This window comes from Rhea pennata, chromosome 6 (assembly GCF_028389875.1).
Source record: "Rhea pennata isolate bPtePen1 chromosome 6, bPtePen1.pri, whole genome shotgun sequence".
In the NCBI taxonomy this organism is placed as follows: domain Eukaryota; kingdom Metazoa; phylum Chordata; class Aves; order Rheiformes; family Rheidae; genus Rhea; species Rhea pennata.
In genome coordinates this window covers 34,318,769-34,341,564 of record NC_084668.1, presented here as the reverse complement: position 1 = coordinate 34,341,564, position 22,796 = coordinate 34,318,769, and the positions used below count along the sequence as shown (strand labels likewise).

The window sequence follows — 22,796 nt, the reverse complement described above, 5'->3', positions numbered from 1 at the left end:
TGCTCAAATATCTGGTATTAGAGTTCTTACTCTAAATTTAGAGTATGAATCTGCTCCTGAGTGATCAGTTTAAATATTTAGGTTTTCATGAGTAATCTTACGATAATGGCAATCATGACAATATCCTGAAATTTGTATCAAATTTAATTTGAAGTTGGATCAACTAGGATGCAAGAAAGATGCTGGATTGCTTCAGATCTCACACATATGGATTCTTGATTCTTTGGTGAATAAATTTCTCTCAGGCTTCTCTCCTAAGCCTGGAGCAATGAGACAACACAAGTCTGCAATAAATGAAAGAAAATGAAAATGGTGCTCCCTGGGTAGTTCCCGTATTTGTTCGCAACTGTAAAAGAACAGTTTTGTGAGTTCTCCAACACAATCTTGTACTGTCTTCTGTACTGTAAGAAACAGATTGGCAAACTCTCTCCATTTTCAGTCTAAGAAAATGTTATAGTTGAGTGATAAATTGTCATAGAAGTTTGAGGGAAAGGGGAAAGTTACACGAATAAGCCTTCCAAAATCATCTTCCATGCAGGAAGTTCAGGGTGGCTTGGATACAAATTAATAAATCTGTGTGTTTGCTTCCTGCTTTACTTCTCTAACAATTACTATTTTAAAATACAAAATATGAATCATGAGGTAATACAATTTTCCTTTTTATATTGAAAGATGGTTTAGGATGTTTTTTAAATTTCAAAATAAGCTCTTTGACTGTCTCAAAGAGTAGCAGCCAACTATAAATGTATGAGAGATGATACCAGAGAGGTGAGAAAATGCAGAGAAAAATATTAAAACTTTGTGGAACAAACCCGTCAGAAGGCTTAAATAGTCAGTGATAGAAACAGGGACCCCTTCTTTGCAAAATCATGCCCTTGCTCAATGAAAATGCAGTAGAAACTCTCAATCTTTCATTTTAATTTTCTGTGACAATAACAAGTGGATCTAAGCGTAAATTGTTATTGAATATGATTCTTTTTCACAAGCTATATTTGTTTAAAATAAACTTAAGTTCTTAAAAAAAGAAAAAAAAAAGGTATTTTTCCATTTTTTCCGTGATAGTGTATTTAAAAAGCTAGGGAGCAGATGATGGGGAAAAAAAGCTTGTTATTTTAGAAGGCTTAATAAAATAAACTAGTGAAAATTCCATGAAGAATTAAAAGGCATGTTGTAGTTGAGATTGGTCTGTTTGCCTTTGAATGCTAGTGGATAATTGAATTTCCAGTGAGATTCCTGTCCCTAATTTATACTTGTAACCTGTTGTTCACTATGATTATCCCTTCCATTCTTTTTTTGTTCTGCTTTCTTATCAATTTAAAATACCTGACACCATTGCAATAATGAATATGCTCTCCTCCCTAGTTCAGCATCTACCTCTGAAACCTGCTTGGTGCGAATGTTGTATTCAGAGAAGTGAGTGGAATCTCTTTGAATGAAGGAAAAGATGGAGGTGCCAACAATCTGCAGCCAAGATAATGGTACTCAACTCTTGGATATGTTTTTCCATATGAAGGAGATCTGGCAACAAATTTTATTCTTTCTTCTACATAATTACTCTTCTGTTGAGTCATAGCAGAGATGACCATGTTCAAAAGCGTTGCTGCTTGAAAGTAGATATGATTCTTGATGCTTAGTGGTGGTATGCAGTTTTTTAGAGCAGGTCAGAAGAGAATACCTGGCGCTTATTTCTGACTTATAAAGCCAATGGTCTCAGCAACTGCATTGGGAGTTATTGATTAACTGCAAGAGGTCTTTTGCTTAAGGAAATGATTCTCTGTAATTGGAAAGTCTGTGCCTCTGTATGGAACTTCTTGGCTTATTTTGGCCCAGTTTGCTGTAGGGTTAGCACTGTTGGGGAAGATCAGCTTGTGCAAGTTGCCTCCAACAGAGCAACCAGGAAAAGATCTTAATTGTTTCTACCAAAGGTAGTGTTTTATTCAACACTGGGAGATTCCTGTGCAAGAGAGTCCTTTTAAATTCCTGAGGTTTTTGATGGTGTTTCCTTCTGGGGCTCAATCTGTCTTGAGAGAAGTTGGAGCAAACTAGGGTCCATAGAGTTTAAGGATCTTCATTATTGTTTTCATGAGTGCTTAGATGTCTGCTTTCCAGAAAATAAATGATTGCTTTCATAGTGGGCTACATTTTCAGGCTTTCACAGTTTAAATACTCAATAATTCTGCCTAGTGATTGAGGCAAAAGTCGCATCTGCAAGGGGCGTATAATGTCATACATAAAGAAAGTAATCTTGATGAGACTATATTAGAAGATAAGAGCACCTATGAGTGTTGATATCAAGACCTAGAGTTGATGTAGGAAAATAGTAACCATCAACAGGTATAGAAAATGTGCTCAAGAGAGATGCAAGTAAAAGAGAAGGTTGCCATGTTCAAGTTAACTGTTGTTACTGGATGATAGCAGCTGATTATGTTGAGTCTGCAGTAGAGGGCATTCAGTTATTTTGGGCCTGCTGGATAAGCTGTAGTTTTAAAAAATAATTTGGACATTTTGACTTCAGATGACATGAATATAGCAGCTCCTTGAGCCTTAGTTTTATTTCGGTGTTTCCTACATTGCAGTGTTACTCATTGAAACATGCCAATTTTTGTTGTGAAAAATTAAATATAGAAAAAAAATAGAAGAAAACTTAACTTAAAATCATATTGTATGATTATTTCAATACTGAAAAGCAAAAAGACAGTTTGTGACTTACCAAAACACACAGGAGTTGAGAGCCTACTGTCTTTTGACTTTCAGTGGAAGTATCTAACTCTCAGTCTCTTTAAAGACAGGAATAAATCTAACTTGTAGCGTTTGGTATGGTGATCAATTAGTGGTGTCATAAAAATTGACTTACTTGGGCAGAGCACCAGATACCAGAAACAATCTGTTGCCATTTCTGAGATGAAAGTAAATGCCATGGACATTAAAAAAAAAAAAAAAAAAGAGAGAGAGAAAAAAAAAAAACATCGTTTTGCATATAGGCACCTGACTCTGTGTAATGTATCAAATCTATTTGTCATCACTCTGCTTCTTTGAAATTTCAGGAAGACAGTGACTTTTTTACTTTTGTTCCTAATAGATTGGGGGCAGTCTAGGTTGGGGGTGGTATTGTTCCTGAAAGAACAAGTACCATTTCTGATAGCAAGAACAACTCTTCCCCTTTCCTGGGAGGCATTCTGAATGTTTGATAACATTACATACATTGGTGGGAATGTGCAATTTTAGTGATACTCCAAGATGTCTGATGCACTCAAGAGTGGAGGAAGACAGTCAATCTCTGGTCCAAACAGTGGGTCATTGAGAAGAGTAGCCTGTAAGATGAACAAGGCAATTGCTCATACCTACTGCTTCTCAACAAGAGGTGTGAGCTTGAACTCAAGCTGTTAGGGGGATTCCCTGGGTGTTTTTCTCTTGCATATGTGAAAAATTACCTGCATTGACCTAAACCTGCTGATTAATAACAAAACAAAAGAAAGCTCTCATGCAAGAGTTGACTGCAAGAGAGGTTTTGAAGCAGAGTTGACAGGAAACAATGTATATTTCTTGAAAGTTTAAATTGAAGTAAGTTGCTTTTCTCAAGGTCTGGGTCACTGGTTGGCTTTAGTCAATCTTCTGTTTGTACTGAAATGTGTTGCACTTTTCTGTCTCTTGGGCTCAGGTTTATCTCATGTTCTGACTCTAGTGCTACAAGAACTGAGTTTGCTCTGTAAAAGAGATGTCAATGGCGTTGGCATGTTATATGACCTGCTCAGATCTCGCTGGCTGCAAGCACTCTTAAAGGTAAAGTCATTTTTAGCTGCAAATAAAAAAACTTCATAGAGAACATCTAGTGGATAGCTACCTCATTTTGCTATGTTAGGACAGTAAATGTTCATTTGCACATACTGCTAATGATTTTAATATCAGGACTAATATCAGCAGTCAAGAGGAACAAAAATACTTCTGGTTAAGCTGAGGAAAAATATATTCTCTTTCATAAAGTCCTAGAAATAAAAGCTCTTTGTCCTTACACCTCTGCCTGACCTACAGGCTCAATGTCAGATGTGTTCAACATTTTCAATTGGTAACAAACCCTCTGGCTCTAGTTGTACTGAGAAATTCCTGAAAATACAACATTGTCCTTCATATGTTGTGTATATATCTAAATAGTCATGTAAACGGAGCAAATCAAATTATGTCTTATCTATTATGATATGCAATAGATCTATGAGTGCCTCCATCACTATCTTGGAAAAAGACCAGTTCCTGTCACAGTGCAAGCGTGTTTGTTGAATCAAGAGGTAAGATTGTGTATACACAATAGATTGGTTTACTTAACACCAGATAAGTCTGCTTAATTACAGATAAGAATGCTCTTGTATTTATTTTACATGTCTCGTACATGAGTATGCTACATAAATTTGAAAGAGCCTTTCTTCACACACGTTTATCAAACTAGTTGACAACTGTTGTCATGTTCAGAGAGGGATGAGAAATGCATACTGCTGTTGTCACTAGGCTGCATAAGTCCCGACCAATGTAATGAATACATAACTTTTTGCTTTAACCACAGACCTTATAATTTTCTTCCTATTCCACTGTGGTTCAGTGTTATGAATACCTTAAAACAGTCTGATCATAATAGCTGATTAATTATTTAAATTACTGAATTAGTGAGAGTTGATGACTAGGTGGAGAAACTTACACTGATGATGAAATTGATTGGAGCATAGGAGAAAAAAATTAAAGAATGTCCACACTGTGAAACAGATCTATTTGATTGCTAGTGGTAGCCTGATCCTAGCTGGTACTGGTACATCCTCTTCTTGAACTTTTTTTGTTTTCTTTTTTTCTTTTTTTTAAACTGGCTGATTATGGTACTGTCCAATTCTAGAGCAATCATCTTATGGGGGTGGGGACAGGAGAAGACCTTAAGGCTTGTTATACCATGTTACTCTAAATTCAGTATACAGCTCTCTTTAAAATAATCTTTTGGCAGAACTGGTCTCTATGCTTTATCCCTTACGTTTATTAGGTGATGGAGTTACTGCGTGAAGCCCCCCAGTCCAGAGAGATCAAAGAGCTAAAGCGACTTCTGAGAGCTCCACACCTAAAGGCAAGGCCTGCTTAAAGAAAGAAAGAGTTTTCCCATAGAGAGGTGTGCAGTAGGAATGGAAACAGATAGCCAGCTGTTCACAGGAATTAGCAAAGGAGCCAGAAGAGGCTTAATTCTGTCTTGTCATGTACTAATCTGGCTGTGAATTCGCATGTGGACTGTGTATCTGAAGTACTTGTAGTAGTCTGCATTTTGTTTAAGGGCTATATTTGAGAGAGTTGTTTCTTACAGAGTTAAGACAGATTCTAAGCTGCTGAGGCAGAATAGTGACGCGTAAAAAGAACACTTTTTTTTGTTTTTGTAAAACCTTCATTCTTACACTAGAGCACCAGATAGAGGGATGTTTCTTTTGTGAGTTCTCTAAAGGAAGCAGAGAGAGGGCCTGTTCTTAAAATTTTATTTTGCAGTTTGAATTCCCAGGTGGAGAAAACAAAGAAAACTTCAATGTGTCAAAGGGATCTATGTCCATGTCCAAACTTAATCTCTAACCTCTGTTCCTGACTGATCACTGTCTAGAGCTGTAGTATTATGTGATCTTTGCTTGTCAGTTTATTTGTTTGCTTGTCTTTTGTTTGTAACAGGCCTTGTTATCTGCTCACGATACTGTGGCCCAGAAAGATTTTGAACCAACTCTTCCACCACTGCCAGATAACATACCTGAGAATGAGGAAGCTATGAGGATTGTCTGCTTAGTGAAAAACAAGCAGCCTCTGGTTAAGGACTTTCTTATGTCTATCAAATTATTTATACTTATGCAATATTGAATAATGTCATATGCATATCGCTTTCTTTCCAGGAATGTCAGAGGCTGTGTGTGTTCTTGTCCAGCTTTTACAGAATCAGAGAATCACAGAGTGGCTGAGGTTGGAAGGGATTGCTAGAGGTCGTCTAGTCCCACCTCCTTGCTCAGTGCAGGGACAACTAGAGCAGGTTGCTCTCAGGGCTTTGTCCAGTCAGGTTTTGAACACTTAGCAGATGTTTTTATCTCAGAGTATGAAAATGCCAATATGACTGAGATTATTCCCTTGGACAAAATAATGAGGAAGGAAAGGAGGAGGGACCCTGAAAGACTCTCTAAAAAATATTTGGTATTACAAGCTGAAAACATGGTTTGGTTTAATCAGTCTGGTTTTGGAAAAGATGAGTGTAGTATTTGAGATAGGAAAATTTTGTTACAGTTGGTCACTTGAGGTTATTTTAGTATGATAGGAGTTGGAGACAGTACAATGCCAATATTACTACTAATGACATGTTACTGCTAGATTTGTGCAGTTTTAAAAAAGTAGCATCTTTAAATGCCTTCATCATTGTGAAAGATCAGCCTTGTGTCTTGAAAGGAAACTTAGAGGGTTTCTTCAGTGATCAAAGTGTGCTTTATTTCCTTTGTTTTTATTTGGCAGGGTGCCACCATTAAACGCCATGAGATAACAGGTGACATAACAGTTGCCCGTGTGATCCATGGTGGACTAGCAGACAGAAGTGGTATGTATCATTTGAAATAAGGCAATGTTTAAAAAAAAAAAAAAAAAAAAATTGAAATGAGATATTCGTATTCAAAGAAAGACAATAGAATTGCTTCTATGATTAGTCTTCCTTCAGAGCAGAGATGTGTATATTGGACAGCACTGTGTGAATAGTGATACGTTGCAGTGACTTTGATTCCAATTTTTTTATTACATATTCTTGACACCAACACCTGGATAAATCTGGCATGAGCTTGATCAGTAATATCCAAAACCGCAATGTAGTGTGAGCACTAGTAGCTCATTTCCCCAATGGAGAAATGGAAAATGTCAACAGTGATTCTGTAGGACAAAAGTGGACTATGAGGAATATATTGGAATATTTTTTGGCACTGGTCTACTGAACACTTTTTTAACATTCATTGCTAAGTAATTTTCAAGGAGCTGTCTTGGAAATGTTACTACTTTGTCATCCTAGAATTGAGTGTTCCATGTTCTTTGGGTAATGTAAAATAACTGAAAAATAAAGCATCAATGGTAAAATTGAACAGTAGTAGTTTTTCAGCATTTTCTGGCCTCATCTACAGAAGAAAAATCAATATGCATGTAACAGCCGAGTAAGTTCTTAGTTTAATACTTTTAAGTTGAAGGAAAATGTGATAGTGTTTATTGTCCAGCAAAGCAAAACAATACTGTGAAGACTTCATAAAGACTAGAGATGAGTTCTAAGCCATTCCACTGCATCTGAGCAGTAAGGAGTCTTTAAGGGCCTTGTTCCAAATCTCGTGATTTATTAGTATAATGGGTTCTGCTGGAATAGATTTGGAAATGGCTTTTGGAAATGGAGCTATATTGAAATATTTCTGCTACTTTTAGGGCAAAGCATTAAGAGATTGCGAAGGTATCATATGAAGGAAGCAGGAAGGAATGAGAAAACTTAAGCATGTGCATTTCTTGACCCACAGAAATCTGTAGCCCTATCCAGAGGCAATATAGCTTAAATTTGAAATGCTTTTCTGAAATGCAGGTTTGATACATAAAACTTTCAAAGCTGACTTCCAAACTTGTGGTACAACTGTGCACTTGTGATGTATCACATGGTTGCTGGGTGTGAATTTTTTTCCTCTCCCTTCCTCTCATGCTATTATCCATGCTGTGACAAAACTACTGCTTTCATCCTTGTTAGGGTTGCTGTATGCTGGAGACAAATTGGTGGAAGTAAACGGAGTTCCTGTTGAGGGACTTGAGCCAGAGCAAGTTATTAATATTCTGGTATTGAATTGTTTTTTTTCTACTTTGTTCCTTAGAAATAATGGTATGTTGTCTTTACATTCCTTCCTTCTCCTCCCTGCCCCACAAAAAAAGATACTGAAGTTTGAGAGGGGGAAGCTCTTTTTGTGTGCGTGTAATAGAAAATTCAGATAGTTTCTTTACTGTACCTGAAGTTCACATGAAAACAAAGCAAGTCTTGTGCATGTTTAAGCCTAAAAAGCAGACGTGTATGAAACAAGAATTTAATCTAAACCCTGTCCTGGACAGAAACAAACTTTACTGTGGCTTTTACACCTTCAGCTTCTGTGGAAAATCTTAATTCATTCAGACTTTGCTTATCCATAATTTTCCTGGGCATTCCACTCAGTTCGTCTTCCACAAGAAAGTAGTGGAAAGGTTCTGTATACAAGTTCTGCATTACAAAATGCACTAAGGCAGAGTAAAATAATGAATTTGTAAGCTAGCTCCCTTTTTGCATGAAGAAATCTCTACTAAACTGTCCCTGTTACTTATTCACTACTTTGCCAGCAGTCTTTTAGAGTTCCTCACTGCAAAGAGTTAGTCCCAGTCAGTAAGATATTGCTGTATATGGTGAATATCAAGTCTTTTTCAGTGTTGTTGCCCTGACTAGGTATGAGAAATACCTACTTCACTGGAGTTCTTTATTTTTATATATTTATTATTCCCCCCCCCCCCCTTTGCATCACTTATCTTACCAGACCTGCAGCTAATTTAAATTAGACTTCAGTAGAAAAGCTTGGTCTGGATGAATGGTGAAATTACATGTATTTGCAATGCACTGTGGATTTCATTGAACTAGAAATACTTAGCAAGATTTTGAAATTTCTTTGCTTGCTCTTCTAGAAGAACACAGTGTAATGTCATGTACTGGATCAGTTGGCCTAAGTTAAATCCATTCTGTAATATAAATATTAATCTCAAATTATATAATTATAGTAGTCTCAAAGCCATGCTGGGTTATGCTTATGCTTGGTTATTTGTGTTGAATACCAGTTATTATAGTTTGGTTTTTTTCTTTCATTTAGGCCCTGTCTGAGGGGACAATTATGTTCAAATTAATTCCAGTTTCTGATCGGCCTGTCAGTAACCAAACAACAGTAAGATTCATTCCTCCTTTGAGATTCTACTGCACACAGTTAATCCAATAATGTCTAATGGACAGTTTGTTCAGAAGTTCAGTGTTGCTTAGAAGTTCACTGCAGCCCTTAAGCAGGCCTCACCTTTTTTCTGCTGCCTCTCAGCTGACATCAGTACTGTTGCTGGAGCAGTAAAGATAAGTTGAAATATAGTCATATTAAGATAATAAAGGAGTCTTTAGAGTCATCCATAGATTGAAGGCTGATTTCTCTTCGGTGTACAAGGCTGCTTCAGTTTTCCTTAATGAATAGTTAGGATTTGGGACTTGTTTTCAAAATTTGACTTCATGAGTTGACTTAAATAGCAGCCATACTGGGCTGTGTGATTATGAAGCTGGTGTTGTATCTGTTCTAAAGAAATCTTCTACTTACTCTTGTGTATTTTCTTTACCAGCTATACGTGCGAGCAATGGCAGACTACTGGCCTTTGCAGGATCCTGCCATACCTTGTGCTGATGCAGGTTTGCCTTTTAAAAAGGGTGAAATACTCCAGATCGTGGACCAGAATGATGCTTTTTGGTGGCAGGCCAGAAAAGTTTCAGATCTCAGTGCCTGTGCTGGACTCATACCCTCAAATCATCTTCTTAGAAGGTAAGTAAGTCTTAATGTTTCTGACTTCAAATCTAAAAACAAGCCAATTACTCATTTGTTCTATTAAAATTTGTATCAGTTATACTATTATGATTCAGAGCAGCTGACAAGTCATCTTTCCTATTTTTTGTTTTTCAGCTTCTTACTCTCTTTTTCTTAAGAGCTCCTATGTGAGAAATGGCTTTTAAAAGCACCTGTTTCACCTCAAATTGGTGTCTAAAAGGTTTACAGTGGTTGCCCAGTCCCTTTGCTGGCTGCTTAGGCATCTAGTAGAAGGTAGCAGCTGAAAGTTGAGTGGAAATTAAGAGACTTGACTACTTAAGACCATCATCTGTGATTTAAAATATAAAACATAGAGAAGACTGTAGGATACTAAATGTATGATATAAGGACATAGCTGTACCTATGAATAATATTTTTAAAGGTATCTTGTGAGGCGTGAGTGACTTTTTTTTTTGATCAGAGTTGAGTTGTGACAGGTTAAAAGAGGGGAAAAAAGGATTGGAAAAAAATTTTTTGAGGATAAATGAAGACTTCTTATTTTCTGTATAAATACCAAGTTATTTTCAGATAGGCTGCTTTCAGAAACAGTAAATTGCTATAGCATACTTCTCAGTTTAGTCTTCTAACCATATGCCCCACCTGTGTTACAGTCAAAGTGGTCAGGCCACACAATTGTAGGGGAAAAGCTGTAATTTATACTGTATGTAAACCTAGCTGTAGTTTGTATAATGAAAATTGCAAATCTAAGTTGTGACTGAGGCTGTAAGCAAAAAGTCCTGTGTAGTAATAGAGGCAAAACTACCACTTGTAGCACTGGTACTCTAGTCTGTTTCTAAAAGCATGTACCACGGTATGGTTAATGTGCCTGTCCTTGCGTATTAGCCCAAATTAAAATACTTCTGGGCTGCTGATGTGGAAACTGCCTTCAAATGGTTCCAACAGAAAGCTGGATTTCCTTCAGCACTTCAGTGAGCGAAGACGTTGGTTGTGTTTCTGTTCTTGGTGTCTTCGTTCAGCTTAACACTAATTTCATCTTATGTAAGCAGTGAACCTAACTGGAGCATAATGGCCTTGTGAACCAACTTGTTTCTTTATTAACTGCAATAAATTCCTTTCTGTGCAGGAAGCAGCGAGAATTCTGGTGGTCTCAGCCTCTTCAGCCCCATTTCTGCCTCAAATCATCAATATGTGAGTGAAAAGCTATTTGGATGATGGAGAAGGGAGGAAAGGTCTTGTCTCCATTTCCAAGAATACAGAAATCTAAGCTCATACAATTCAGTTTAATTAAAAAGACCTTGTTCCTGAAGTTGTATTGTAACCTCAGGAGTGTGTTAAGTATTTCCATGGAAATAAATATTTGATAGTAGAAGCACCTGGAGGACTGATGGTGCTCATCATCTCCAGTGTACTTAGGATGTGACTGTGACAGCAGCTTTGAATTCAGCTCCTTCTAAAGTATGTAATAGCCAGGAGCTCTCTGTGCCCATGGAATTGGGCCTTGGATATAGCTAATGAGTGTGAAAAAATCTGATGTGACAATGGGACTAGCCTGAGGAATTTTTAGGGACACAGATAAAGTTCTGCACTGGAAAATGTCATGCAATGTATTAAATACTGCATTTCATTCACTAAAATTGTGCCACTTCATTTGGTAAATCTTTAAAAAATGTTCTTAATTAAGATATTTCCATTTTTGAATGGCTTGATAATTTTTAGAATGCTTCTGTGTCATCAGAACTGTTGGGAAAAAGATACAACTTTTCTCCTTGAGGTCTAAGATGAACTACTGCCTTTTACTTTATTTGTGTTGACAATCACAAATACATTTTGCTCTGCCAGCTATAATTTAACTTGCAGTAAACACGTAATTTTTTCCCAGACAAGGAATACATTTTTTTTCCCTCCCTCACCCTTTTTTTCCCTATGGTTCTTTATATCTCAGATTAAGTTCTTGTGTTTCATTGCCCAGGATTCTTCTCACACTGATGCTCTGCTTGTTTCTCAGAGCTGGTGCTCTCTTTCACCATTAATTTTCTTGTATTTTTAACTGCTTCAATGGATATGCTGTGGGCAGTAAGCACTGTAGAAGAAGGTAGGAGGTGGTGTTGGGATTACACTGTGTACCTGTACCTAGAGTCTGTTTGGCAGAATATAGTACATGTTTTATAGACCTTTTTAATAGCTGCCAGAACTAAGTCTGTTTGGATTTCTTTTGTTTATTTGCCAAGTTTTTGACATTTTGTGTGCTTATAGCATGATTGAAAGCAATTTTTTTGTTCACTTGAAATATTCTTGAAGTGGTAACTTCAGCTATGCAGTGTTTGGTAGGGAACTGAGAATTTGAATGGGTTGCTTGGAAAAACAAAAGACTGCCTTTTCCTCATTCTCTCTACCCTTCTGCAGCTGACTTGAGCAGGTCTGAGTACTGCTTTAGAGGCTAACATTTGGCGGATACTTAGGATTGAAGGAGTTTGGAACTGGAACTAGATCTGATTGATGGATTGCATGCCCCTGCACTTGGAATATAGCTTCCTCTGGGCCTGGCTGCAAGAACAAAACAGTGTAATAAGCCCCCAATATTGCCCAAACCTATGACATTGCATTTCAGAGATGTGAGCTGATGTGGTCTGGGGACAGAGAGAGAGCTGAATCACTCTTTATTTTTAACAAGAGGAGGAAAAAAAACGTCAACTAAACAAAACCCTTTCCTTAAATGAAGCATACTGTAACGATGCCCATTTGCAAAGGCTGAAGGGGAGGAGAGAAGGAGTTAAAAACTGTTCTGTTGTGATAATAGACATCTGCAGGATAAACAGAATGACAGCCAAGTTAAACCTTTTATTATTTCAAAAGGAGAATTCAAATTAGATATATTTGGCTCTCAGCCATAAGCCCTTCACAGCATTGGTTTAAGAACAACTGTTTGCTCACTGAAGAGAACATCAGTAAGTGTCACAGTGGTGAAGTTCTTACAGGTCTACAGCTGATTTGAGTTTCAAAGCATTTTTTCTAATGTCTGATTTCAGTCTTGCAAGATTTGTAAAGTTCCCTCCAACCCATTATTTTCTGAATTCAACTGACTTGTTTTTTCTTTTCTTCTCTCATCTTGTGCTGATCTACAGAGGATGACATGCAGATTGATGAAAAGTGTGTGGAAACAGGTAACTGACTTCATTTGAGGTTATTCTGTCTGCTTCAAGGTAGCAACTAGTCAAAACCTGTTTCTCTTTCCCAGATAAAGAGAGTTAGTCTGCTAGTGACCTTAACTATAGAAAATTGTGGTTTTTTTTTATACCCCGAAAATCTTATACTATATCAGTGTTTTCAATAGTTTGCAGTTCTGTTGTACAGTGAATGACTGGTTATAGTGAAGTATTCTGCTGAAATGAATGATCATGCTTAAAAATATTCCTCCAAATGAGATCTAACCTCATTGATTCAGGTATTGGACTTTAGCTGTAATGGCCAAAGCCCCCTGCCCTTACATCCTTTACTCGTACATCTTTTAGCTAGAGGCCCAGATCCAAGCCCGACCCAAGTTCCTGTTAGGGGCTCGGGGGGAGGGGGAGTAGGTGTATGCCTCAAAGCTGCAAGTTTGAGTTACAGTAAGTACTATGGATTTGCTGCCACACAAACAAAAATACTATGTACAGAGCAGCATCTCCTGGTTCCTATGACAGTTTGCTTTATTTCTGCACATATTTCTATCAGGAACAAGAATATTCAGTTTCTGAACAGATTTCCAGAAAAAAAGATTGTGTGGAGAGAGACTAGACAGTTAATTCAAGCATGGAAAGCTGGATTTTGACTACCATAGTGTAGAAAGAAGTGGAGAAAGTGTGTGGGAGGGACTGATAGGAGCTGGAAAATTTCTGATGCCAAAATTCTATAGCAAGAAAAGAATTCTATTTAAAATTTTACTGTTTTTGCTATCTGGATTATTAAAAAGATGAAGAAGCATTTGAATCTGGTAAGTTCCTCTGACCTAATTCCACATTCCTTGCTATTTTGCTGCTGGAACTTGTCCGTAGACAAGCAAGTGGCTTACAAACAGATGAAACTAGAATGGCATTCAGGTGTGAAAAGCCATTCTGTAAAACCATGTTGACTTAAGTCTCTTGCTTTCTGATTGCCTTTGTAGTAAGCTTTTTGTCCTGGTAACCCACAGAGGCAATGTAAGTGTGAGTGTTTCTGCTTGTGCATCAGTAACAGATCTGTTTATCAAATTCTAATCAGGTATGCCTGTGCAAGCTGTGGCAGCAAGGACTGCACTGAGGTCAGGAGGGATAATTGGATTACCTTGCTGTGATGGAAGGCCTGAGCCTCTAGTGCCTGTAGGAACTGATGATATGATAGAGAAGACAGTTTTTCTAGTCTTGGCTGGGTGTATGGTTGGCATACAAAAAGCAAAAATAGTTTTACAAACCAAATGCATTATATATGACATGCAACCAATCAGTATTTTGTTTTGTTTTTAAAGCTGTTTTTTCAGGGGCAGCCATGTATCCCCAACATTCAGAGTTCTACAATTCCAGTCTTCTAAAATAAATTAAGACTTCCAAGACCCCTAAACTTCTTGTCTGAGATAACTGGTGATCTTGTGGGGAAAGTGTCAATTTTATTTCCTACTGCTTTTTATTTCTTCACAAAGTTCCTACGTGCCAGTAGGGTCATGTCTGCCTATCACAGGTCATTGACTGTCAGTGCCCAAAGCTTACAAAACAGAACCAAGGTCTGTAGGTCTACAAGGCAGTCTCTTGATTTCAGGCCAGGATACTTGGGGTAACTTCATTAGAGAGTTACTCCTGCAATCCTATTCACTGCTCAGTTGCCTCTCCTGTTGTATTCAGATAAAGGAATAAAATTGCAAATATCATTCCTGTTGTGCATTTCACCCCACCTTAACAAGTAGCTGAACATCTATGTTATGTGTTTTGCAAGTACAGTCCTGACCTAGACGCTGTAGCTGTCTCTTTGGGAGCTGAGTATTCACACTCCATGTTTCATTAGGCATATTTTGGCTTTAAAGCCTGCAGTATCTGTTTCCTGAACTTCTTTAATGTATTGGACCATGCTGGCTGTTTTTGTTTAGTTCTATACAGACTGTCTCCTCAAAACTAATTGTTTTATGTCTCTGTCTATCTGAACGTGCAGAAGAGCTTAAAGAAGGTAACACTAATTTCCCCCTCTTCCCCCTCCTCCCACCATTGTCTTTAGATTTAAACAGTAATCTATTAGAGATTGTCTGGCTTATTGGGGAACAGTATGCCCCTTGCAATACCCAACAGCTGAATTGCTGGTTCATTGTAGAATTCCATACTGCATTCTGTACTGCAGAACAGAGGGCAGACAAGGCAGAAGTGCTAAGAGAATTGAACAGCAGCTCAAAAGAATGGAAGATAAAAATGGTATCAGTATATTTTAGTTGAACAACATGCCTAACTCTTCCCAGATTGAGCAGTTCTGTGTCAAATTGTTTCATTCCACAGTCACACAAGCTGTTGTTAGTGCATACAGAAAAGGAGGAAGAGATTTGATGTTTTTTTTTTTAAAAAAAAAAAAAAAAAAAAAGTTGATAGTAGTAAAGAGTGTGTAGACATGAAAGGAGAACAACTAAGATGCATCTAACTGTTTTGATACTTGAGTGGTTATGGGAACCGTCAAATAATGTTAAAAGATGATACGTTTCATGCTTTGCAAGTGAATGCAATGTAGGTATATCTTTAAATGCAATAATTTGTTCCAAAGCAAGAGCATCTTCCCTGTCTTATTCTTGATTTAGTAAGGCATAAATAAGGGGGCAAAATGCACAGCTTGTGGACAGCCAGATGAGTCAGCAGGGGAAAATAAGGAGTCTTTTGCAAAGAGAGATGTAAACACTTGTTTTTAAATCACCTTTAGAATTGTTTCAAAGTTGTTAGAGAATTGATCTGTTGGAGAGCTGATATTTTTGATTCTGGCAGAAGAAATGTTTTAAAAGATTTGTATAGAGACTTAGAAGGCTAACCTGAATGGTTAAGCCATCACAAGAAAAAGCGTGAGAATGGGGACAAGAAAAAGAATTGGAGGAAAATGATTAGACTGGAATATTGGGCAGGGATATCTCTGATCCAAAGACTATTTATCTCTCTCTCATCCCCCCTCTCTCCCCCTCCACCCTCCCCCTAAAAAAAAAAAAAAAAAAAAAAAAAGAAAAAAGAAATAAAGAGCAGATGCCTGGTACATTTTCCAAGCACACCTTTGGGCAGAAGTTGAATTGTAAGGATATTATTTTTTCAAGGATTTTTAAGCTACTTGAATGTTGATTACTCTAATATTATAATTGAAGAATTCTTGTCAGCTGGATTTCACCTGAAATGATAAATTATGTGGAGTTCTTTCTGGACTGTAAGTATTTCAAAACAATGTCAAGTTTCAGATCTATTTTAGAAAATACCAGGACCTTCTAAGCTTTTTTCTTATAGAAATATGAGATGTTATTTGAGTATTTTGTCATGTAGTACTTAATTATGTTTACTGAAATGGTGTGTGTATCTTTTTTTTTTCCATGTGGGATCAGAGGTAATCATTAGCTATCTAGCTCTTCAGTTATCACCATAATTTCTTTCTTCTTTTTTTTTTTTTTTCCCTTCATGGGTATTTGCTCTTCTTATTCTAGAAGAGGAGGAATTTGGTGAATCTGGTCAACAAGTCTTTATTGGTATGTAGCAACTAAGAACTTAGTTAGAGTTTGATGTAGATAAAAGGTTTGTCTGCGCCTGAATCAAATTTTATGTTCTTTACCTCATGTAAAGTCTTACTGAACTGAATTCTAGCTACTGTCTTTCAGATTTCAAGCCGTCACTTGCCTCCTACTAATACTTGTTCTCCCCTTGTGAACTTCCCTCCGTGTTAATTTTCTACTGAGCCCTTGCCACCACCATTTTAACTTGACTGACTGTCAGACTTCCCTTCAAGATTAACTTTCCTAGGGCATAATGCTGTCCCCTTGTCTTTCATGTATTGAGAATAATTATAATGGCAACCTGAAGAAACAAACTCATCCCAATTAGTAAAATTAGTCTTTAAAATATTTGAATTAATTTCTGAGGCTGAAGTGAATGTTCCAGATTTGTTTTAGCAGAATGGCCCAGCTACACTTTTAATCCAGTCCTGGTGGTGCATTTTATGGCCAGAAACTTTTACTCAGGCTCATTTGGGGGATCTTGTTTTGGTCATTAATTCTGGACTGATTTTGGTGATTTTTTTTTTTCAGTAAGACCTGTGGTTTTACTTCTAAAACCTCTTCCTTGGCTGCCTTTTAGTACTGAAGGGCTCTACCAAACTGACATACCAAGTACAGCAATGAAATAAGCTTTCACCTTGCAAAAAGCTCAAAATCACAGTGCATTTTTGTGTAACAGAAACAATCCAGACTAAACAACTAGTTGTCTGCCTTTCAGGTATAGTTTTCAGTATTGGTGCCTTTGTCCCTTACAGCTGGTTTTCGTAGAAGTATGCGCCTGTGTCGCAGAAAATCCCGGACTAACCAGCAGTCATGTTATGCTCAGTGCTCCAGCAGCTGTTACAGCACTCTTGTAGCTCCATATGAGGAGGTGGTTAGGTACCAGCGGCACCCAGCAGACCGGAACAGACTAATTGTACTAGTGGGTAAGCTGTAATTACTTTCTCATGCAAATCTCACAACCTGTGACAGGGGAGGAAGCAGTCAGTCATTGTGTGACTCACTGAAACTTTCTGCTGCTGATTGCAACAGGTGGTGGCTGAGGACTGTGCAGGTAGCTCTCAAAGCAGCAATTCAAGAATGATTCCTAGCAATTTGACCATGTTGTTAGTTTTATAAAGTTTAACGTATATATCGTTGTCTTTGCTTAAGATGAGGAATGTTGTTTTTTTTTGTTTTTTTTTTAAAAAAAAGTCTTTACAAGAAACCATAGAGTTATGGATGCTGGATGAAAGTGCATTTTATTGGGGAAATGGTTCAGTTTTGTACTCAGTTGGGGCCAATACAAAAAAAAAAGAGAGAGAAAGCATTTGTAACTCATTAGAAAATAACTGATTAGAAAAAAATCATTACATGAAAGTATTTCCACAACCACTATGAAAAATATATGTATTTCAAAGTGGGAAAAGGAATGCTTCAAAAATTCAAACTAGAAAACCTCGATCATAGGCATCAGGGAAAGCTAAAGATGCCTCGAATAATGTTTGCTGTAGTGAATATTGTATGAAGTGAGCTGCAGGCTCTCTAAGTCTTTAATTTTAGTGACTGAAAGGAAGCTGTTTCTTCTACAGAGTTCCATGTTCCTCATAAAGCAAACCAGATAAATCCTTGTTAATTCTTGAAGTATTAGATACTATTTTTTTTTCTTTTATAATGGCATTGCTGAATTGCCTCCTGGGAATGATTGTGTTGCTGGGAAGTGATTTTGTGCCCTGAACCCATCAAGATACTTCAGTCACTTTTGGTAACTTTTTTTTTTTTTTAAGGATCTCTGTGTGCTCTAAGTTCACAGGATCAAGCTAAAAAGTGGTTACTTGCTGCTGAGGAATCCAGCAGCAGAAGCAGTAATCTGACTCTTATTCTGGTGATAGGTCATTGCTTATCTGTTGACTAAAATCACAAATTCATCATATTTACAATTTATTCATGTTGGCATATGTTGGAAAATTGGGAGCGCACATATAAAGTGCCTCTGTCAGTAATTAGTTGTTTTTCCAACAATACAGGTCCTGCAGGAGTTGGAGTGAACGAGCTAAGGCGAAGGCTTATTACAAGTAACCCACAACAGTTCCAGAGTGCTGTACCTCGTATGTAATGTTCTTCCCTTCTCCACCTACCCCTCACATCAACGATTAGAAAAATGTCAGGGACCTCCCTCTTGCTCTTGAGTATTCATCTTTGCTGGATAGATGGTTTTCAGCTCTACTGCAAGGTAGAATTGTTTGCTTTTTAAGGCTTGGTTTAAAGTACTGTAATTCTCCTTACTTTGGCAATTCAAACAAAGGTACTTTATGGATTTCGGGAGCTGTAGCTTGAGCTTTATGGAGCAGTAGATTATCTGCGTGTTTTTCTCTAATCCTGTTTTTTTTTTTTTTTTTTTTCCCTCAGCTTTGAATAAAGAATGCTGCTTAGGAATATTATAAGGATAAATTTGTAGTGTTTAAGTGATCAGATATGATAATGAAGGTAATCAAAGTTTATGCTGAGTAGGCTTTGCAGCTTTCCTTATTAGCCTTCTTGTTTTGACTGAGATTTATGCAACTTAATTTTTGATTTAATCACAAATTGTCTCTACCTGGGCTTATTTGGTACTTGTGATTTGGGTAACCAAACAGGAAATGTATGAATCTGAAGTTGGTTGAAAATTTAAGCATTTCATTATGCTTAAGATACCAAATATGAAGAAAGTGTAAGTGTGGAAACATTTGAGGGATGTTTCAGAATGAACTTGCATCAAACTTACCTCAGAGGAGGAAGAAAGAGTTGTGGAAGCAGGTCTAAAGCAATTCTTGATGGGTTTGAGTCAAAAGTATTTGGACTAAATCCCTTCTTCTATCCAAAGTAGTATGGGTGTGCTTACTAATTTTCAAGGACTTGCCAGTGGGCAACCAATAGAGTAGACAAGCCTTTTGCTCTGGACTAACAAATGGAAACAACTCATTTTATAACTTATGCAAATACCAATTTATATTCTATTACAAAAAGCTATCTCTTTTTCATTTATAAAATTACAAATATTTACTTGCAGCTGTGTTTTTGTTCTTGTTATTTTGGGTTTTTTCCTCTACAGATACCACTCGTGTTCAGAAGAGTTATGAAATGAATGGTCGTGAGTATCACTATGTATCAAAGGAAACTTTTGAAAACATGGTGTATGCCCACAGGTAATTAGCAGAGACAAATTCTGTTCTTGTCACTTAACATGGGGATTACTCCTGTCATTTGATGTGGGAAGACAGTTTTGTTGTTAGGCATCAGGTTTGGGCTCTTCTCATAATTGCTCTAGATGTCTGGTATAAATTTTTGTCAAATTATTTGAGGCTGTAGCTTCAGAAGTTGTATTTGTGCAGTCACAAACAAGTTTCTCTAAAATTAATCTCAGCATCCTTCTAAAATAAAGTGGGATCTCCAAGACCTGAGCTCATCTAATGTGATTTTAAGTTATGAGTTTAATCTTTCTGGAAACTGGACTGCTTTCTAAAATTGAACAGTGAGTCAGACATGTCTTGTATATACATCTTCATTGTGAGACCTGGAGTGATGACATCTTCGTCTAAGCATGTGAGCTGTAAGGGTCAAATTGTCAAATGTGACTGCTCACCTCTATGCTTCAGTAATCCCTCTACTTAAACAGACAAGCTCAGCACTAGAAGCTACACTCCTTGAGTGGCGCAGTGTTTTGAGATCTTCAGATTGTGAAATTAGTATTATATAAATGACAAGTGTTTTGTCACTATAAATAATACAATTGAAGTTCTTATAGTTGTCTTGAGATTGACCAGAATTGCCACTTATGAACAAATAATTTGTCACAGCAAGATGAGTAAAAATGCATGCTTTTGGAATGTCCAGGTTGACACTAGGTCCTGCCTGTTGCCCTCATTGTAGTGGGAAAGAGCGAATGTGGAGGTGGTTCAGCAATATTCATTATGTTTTGTCGTCATTCAGTCTTGATCACAGAGGTTTCATTTGCAGAGTTCACCTTTAAATGGAACTGTTTTGAGACTGAAGTGCTCTTTCATTTTTCTTCTCCTCCCTCATGGCTACTGCAGAATGCTGGAATATGGGGAGTACAAAGGGTTCCTATATGGTACCAGTGTTGATGCGGTACGAACAGTCCTTGATGAAGGGAAGATCTGTGTAATAGATTTAGAACCACAGGTGAGTCACAAAAGAGCAGAGAATCTGCAGTTGGCATCTTCTGGAAGGAAAAATAATCCTCTACATTCTTGAGCTTTTGGAATAGGGTTAATTGCTCTGATTTGTCTTGTTTCCACTTTAGCTTATGATGCTTAATAATAGATTATTCTTTGAATCAAGTCTTGGGGCGGGGCGGGGGGAAACTTACAATAACAGTTGAAATCATCTCCTGATAAGGCTACTATGCAGAATTAAGTGATCAGTATGATACAGGAGCTTAATAATGTCTGCTCCAGGGATTATTAGTGAGGTCATCTTAAAGCAGGTGTTCCTGAATAAGATTACTGCTAGGTCTGGAGATAATGGTACTTTATAAACAATTGGCTTTTTTAATGGGACTAAAAAAAGGGGTGAATACACTTAAAATGCTTTAATTTGACTTTTTATTACTCTTAATTTGCAGGGCATCCAAGTAGCCCGAACTCATGAATTAAAGCCCTACATTATATTCATCAAGCCCTCAAGCATAAGCTGTATGAGACAGTCTCGTAAAAACGCAAGAATAATTACAGATTACTACGTAAACATGAAATTCAAGGTGAGATTTGGAGATGGAAGAATTGATTACAGTGGGAATTTGTCATTAGAGTATAATGCTTTCTTTAATTGTATTAATGCTTTAAAGGATTATAGTGTCTTCACAAATAGATCTGCATGTGTGGTTTGTTGTGTTTTTTCCTCTAGATTTGCTTTGAGTAGGTTATAATTCATACTTAGACTGAGGCATTTGCTTCAAAATGTCCTTTAAAAGAGGCTGTTCTATAAATGCTTGCTTTAATTAACTGCCTTGTGACAAAATTTGAGACATATGCATTTATTGTTTGCATTGAAATATATGGAATATATTCCATTCAATGATTTAACCAGTTTTTTCTAGTAGTGTGTATTTCAGTTATACTTAATGACAGAGTTGATAGAAATTCTGTAGTGAGTTATATAAACAAACTCATTCTGCTTATAGGAAGTCTTTATGCTGCATTTACAGTGTGTCTAGTACATTTGTCACCATGGCTTCCATGAAAATCATGATCAAGTTTAGCCCCTTATTTCAAAGACCTCAGTCCATTCTTTAGATGGAAATGAATCATAATTTCTAAGACAGATGTGAACATTGGAGAAATCTGCAGGAAAAGCTAAAATGCAGAATAAGAGCACAAGTGTTACAAACTCAATTTGTCTGCAGTCCGTAACATCCTCTGGCACTGGTCAGGAAAGTAATCTTTGGGAGCAAATGAAAAATATACTGGAGCATACTGACCCATAAGGTAAGTCAATGGGAAAGATGTGACAATCAGCTGTGTTCAGAAGCTCAGAACTGACTGTAGCGTGCATACTTCGCTGTTGGTAGCAATTGTAAATGGAATTAACTTGCACTGCACCATCTGTTTGTCCCTTGATTATTATAGCTCAAGGGGTTCTGCAGATACCATGCAGACTGGCTCTGTACACAGCAGTCAGGATCGATATAGATTTGGTCTGTCTCTTGCAGGAAGAAGATTTACAAGAGATGGAAGATTCGGCTAAGAAAATGGAAATCCAGTTTGGTCAGTTCTTTGATCAAGTGATTGTGAATGATGATTTACAGGAAGCGTCTGCGCAGCTGCTATCGGCTGTCTACCGTGCACAGGACGAGCCCCAATGGGTCCCTGCAGTATGGATATGCTCAGACACTCAGACGTAATTCTGAGAGACTGCCAGCTTCGTGAAGATTATAGCTTATGTTTTACCTCAGGAATAATCCTCATGTCAGGATTGCAAGAATTTATCTTTGTATGTGAGGATTTGGAACAGGATTAGGAAAGAAGCTGTTGCAGGAGATATAATCAGACTATATTCTGTGCAACTCTTTAGTATTTTATGTTAGTTTGATCCATTTTTGTACCAGAAAAGATTTGTGGTGTCTTGATTACAAGAATAAAAAATGCTTTTGTTTCATGCATTGTGTAATTTACTCAGCTATAGAAAATTCCCTAATTCCCTTCTTATTAGGAACACCCTGGTACTGTGATACTTGCACATGCTGGAAGCCAAACTGGCGGATGATACTCTGCGTGTATCCAGTCCAGAGCATGCTTTTAGTGTGCTGCCTTTGAGCAGAGTGTTTTTCATGCAGGCACTGGTTTGGTGCTTGTTCTGCCTCCTTTTTAAGGCTGGAGCAGAGTGGTGTTACTGTAAAAATGACTCTAGAAACCACAGTTATCTTCATAGTACATGTCACACGAGCATTTCTTTGCTTGTGGGGTGAATGAAAACCGGCAGAAGTAGCGGTGGCTTTAGCGGAGCGGGGCAGC

General features: G+C 37.4%; 1 protein-coding gene across 1 annotated transcript; it reads left to right on the top strand.

The window, feature by feature from the left end:
• Window positions 1-1,423: 1,423 nt before the first annotated feature.
• Window positions 1,424-22,440, top strand: MPP4 (MAGUK p55 scaffold protein 4). The gene is made up of 21 exons (XM_062578686.1): window positions 1,424-1,478; window positions 3,659-3,780; window positions 4,203-4,280; window positions 5,015-5,095; window positions 5,677-5,808; window positions 6,496-6,577; window positions 7,745-7,830; window positions 8,877-8,948; window positions 9,382-9,578; window positions 10,705-10,769; window positions 11,656-11,673; window positions 12,704-12,742; window positions 13,531-13,551; window positions 14,736-14,750; window positions 16,240-16,281; window positions 17,061-17,231; window positions 18,312-18,392; window positions 19,376-19,469; window positions 20,358-20,466; window positions 20,909-21,043; window positions 21,995-22,440. The coding sequence occupies exons 1-21, from the start codon at window positions 1,433-1,435 to the stop codon at window positions 22,184-22,186; spliced, it is 1,878 nt and encodes a 625-aa protein (XP_062434670.1). The 5' UTR covers window positions 1,424-1,432; the 3' UTR covers window positions 22,187-22,440.
• The last annotated feature ends 356 nt before the right edge of the window (window positions 22,441-22,796 follow it).